Below are 1,895 nucleotides of genomic sequence, written 5' to 3' on the forward strand. Positions count from 1 at the left end.
TTATTTAGACACAGTATTAAACACGGACACAGCTATTTAAACAAAGTCATACGATATCGCAATAGTGTGGCATCACGTGACTCTGGAACGCTGAGATCACGTGACCATACCAGTAACCCTCACCACGCAGCACTCCCGCGTGCAGCGTGAGCCAAAGGAATTCCCACTCAAAATGCCGGCGGATTCAGCTGTTATGTTATATTTGTTCTCACGGACTGTCAATAAATACTGGCACGCGGACAAACAGACTCACGGTAATCATATACCGGACTGCTCGTGATCACACGGCCCGGAGGCCGAGCAGACCGCAGCCGCCTGGGAGCAGAGGCGCGCTCAGGCCTCGGCGGCGGCGGGGGCAGCTTTAGCGGCGGCCGGAGCGGCCTCCGTGGCCTGCGCTGCCGCCGCGGTTGTGGCGGCGCGGCTGATGCCGGTGCGTACTTAGGCTTGTAGTAGGCGGGCCGGTACGGCGCGGGGTACTGCGGGTACTGCGGCGCCACAGGAGCGGGGTTGTAGGGCGCGGGGCCGGCTTGTAGGCGCGGGGGTGGGCTTGTAGGGCGCTGGGGTGGGCTTGTAGGGTGCGGGGGCGGGCTTGTAGGGCGCGGGGGCCGGCTTGTAGGTCGGCGCCTGATGCGTCGTCTCGGGGTACTGGGCCTCGCCCTCGTACGTGACCTCGGCCACGAAGCCAGAGTCGCCGTCCACCTTGTAGGTGACGGTCTGGACGCGGCCGTCGGGCAGGGCGACGCGGTACGAGCCGGTCGTGCTCGCTCCGTCGCGCGTCTCGTCGGCAGCGAAGTCCGACCCAGAGTACTCGTCGGCCACGGCGTAGTCGAAGGCGTACTTGGCCGTGTCTGCAACACGGAGGGGGGGGGGGGCGTCAGCGGCGGGGCTGTGCTGGAACTGTGACACGAGTAGGGGGGTGTTGGCGGCGGAGTTGTGCTGGAACTGTGACACGGTGAGGGGGTATTAGCGAAGGAGTTGTGCTGGGACTGTGACAAGAGGAGGGGGTGTTAGCGGCGGAGTTGTGCTGGAACTGTGACACGGGGAGGGAGGGCATCAGCGGCGGAGTTGTGCTGGAACTGTGACACGGGAGGGGGTGTTAGCGGGGAATGTGCTGGAACTGTGACACGAGGAGGGGGGGTATTAGCGGTGGAGTTGTGCTGGAGCTGTGACAAGAGGAGGGTGTTAGCGGCGGAGTTGTGCTGGAACTGTGACACGGGGAGGGAGGGCATCAGCGGCAGGGCTATGCGAAAATGTGCGGCTACGTCGCCGGCTGGGCGAGAACTGCCGGGCGATGAGTGATTACTTGATCGGTGTGCGGGATAACTGGAGTTTACATGGATAGACGAGTTTAGTAAACAGAGTTCCCTTGTGAACGCACACAGTACCGCTGAGTTGATGTGGCACACAAGGAAGTGATGCTGGAGTGACAGTTCACAGTTTCCACGCATACGGTGCGAACAGGTGTCCCTCAGTCGTCTTCGGAAGCTGTGGCCGGCCTGGCGTCTTGCGCTGATGCCGCATAACTTAAACTCGCACCGCCAAGGCTAGATATGATATCACAGTGAACTGTCTTCATCCAACTGTCAGGGTCGAGCGATCCCCCAGCGATCGAGCTTACCTCTGGGTAAGCGGGCTCCGGCTTGTAAGCGGGCTCCGGCTGGTACGGGTCGACGGAAAGCGCCGTGCCCACGAGCACCAGGGTGATCACAACCTGAACCGCAGACACAGGTCAGCGACACCGGAACTCTGCAGGCTTCACCGCAGCGCTGTGGGCCGTTGTCGGCCAGACTGGGGTTGTGGTAACCGTGGATCGCCTCGTTCCGTGGCGTGGTACGGTCGGTTAAATCGGCCAACCCATGCGACTTCTTGGAAGCCAGGAAAGAAACGCAGTGGCA

At 61.8% G+C, this 1,895-nt stretch overlaps 1 protein-coding gene across 1 annotated transcript; it reads right to left on the minus strand.

Moving 5' to 3' along the window:
- Nucleotides 1-280: 280 nt before the first annotated feature.
- Nucleotides 281-1,711, minus strand: LOC119106895 (cuticle protein 7-like; the record flags this gene model as incomplete). Its single annotated transcript, XM_037230238.1, has 4 exons — nucleotides 281-315; nucleotides 528-848; nucleotides 1,263-1,281; nucleotides 1,619-1,711. Coding segments are annotated over 4 exons (468 nt in total), but the record flags the coding sequence as incomplete, so codon positions are not given.
- Nucleotides 1,712-1,895: the final 184 nt, after the last annotated feature.

Source organism: Pollicipes pollicipes, unplaced genomic scaffold (assembly GCF_011947565.3).
Source record: "Pollicipes pollicipes isolate AB1234 unplaced genomic scaffold, Ppol_2.1 Scaffold_6403;HRSCAF=7596_pilon_pilon_pilon, whole genome shotgun sequence".
Taxonomy (NCBI): domain Eukaryota; kingdom Metazoa; phylum Arthropoda; class Thecostraca; order Pollicipedomorpha; family Pollicipedidae; genus Pollicipes; species Pollicipes pollicipes.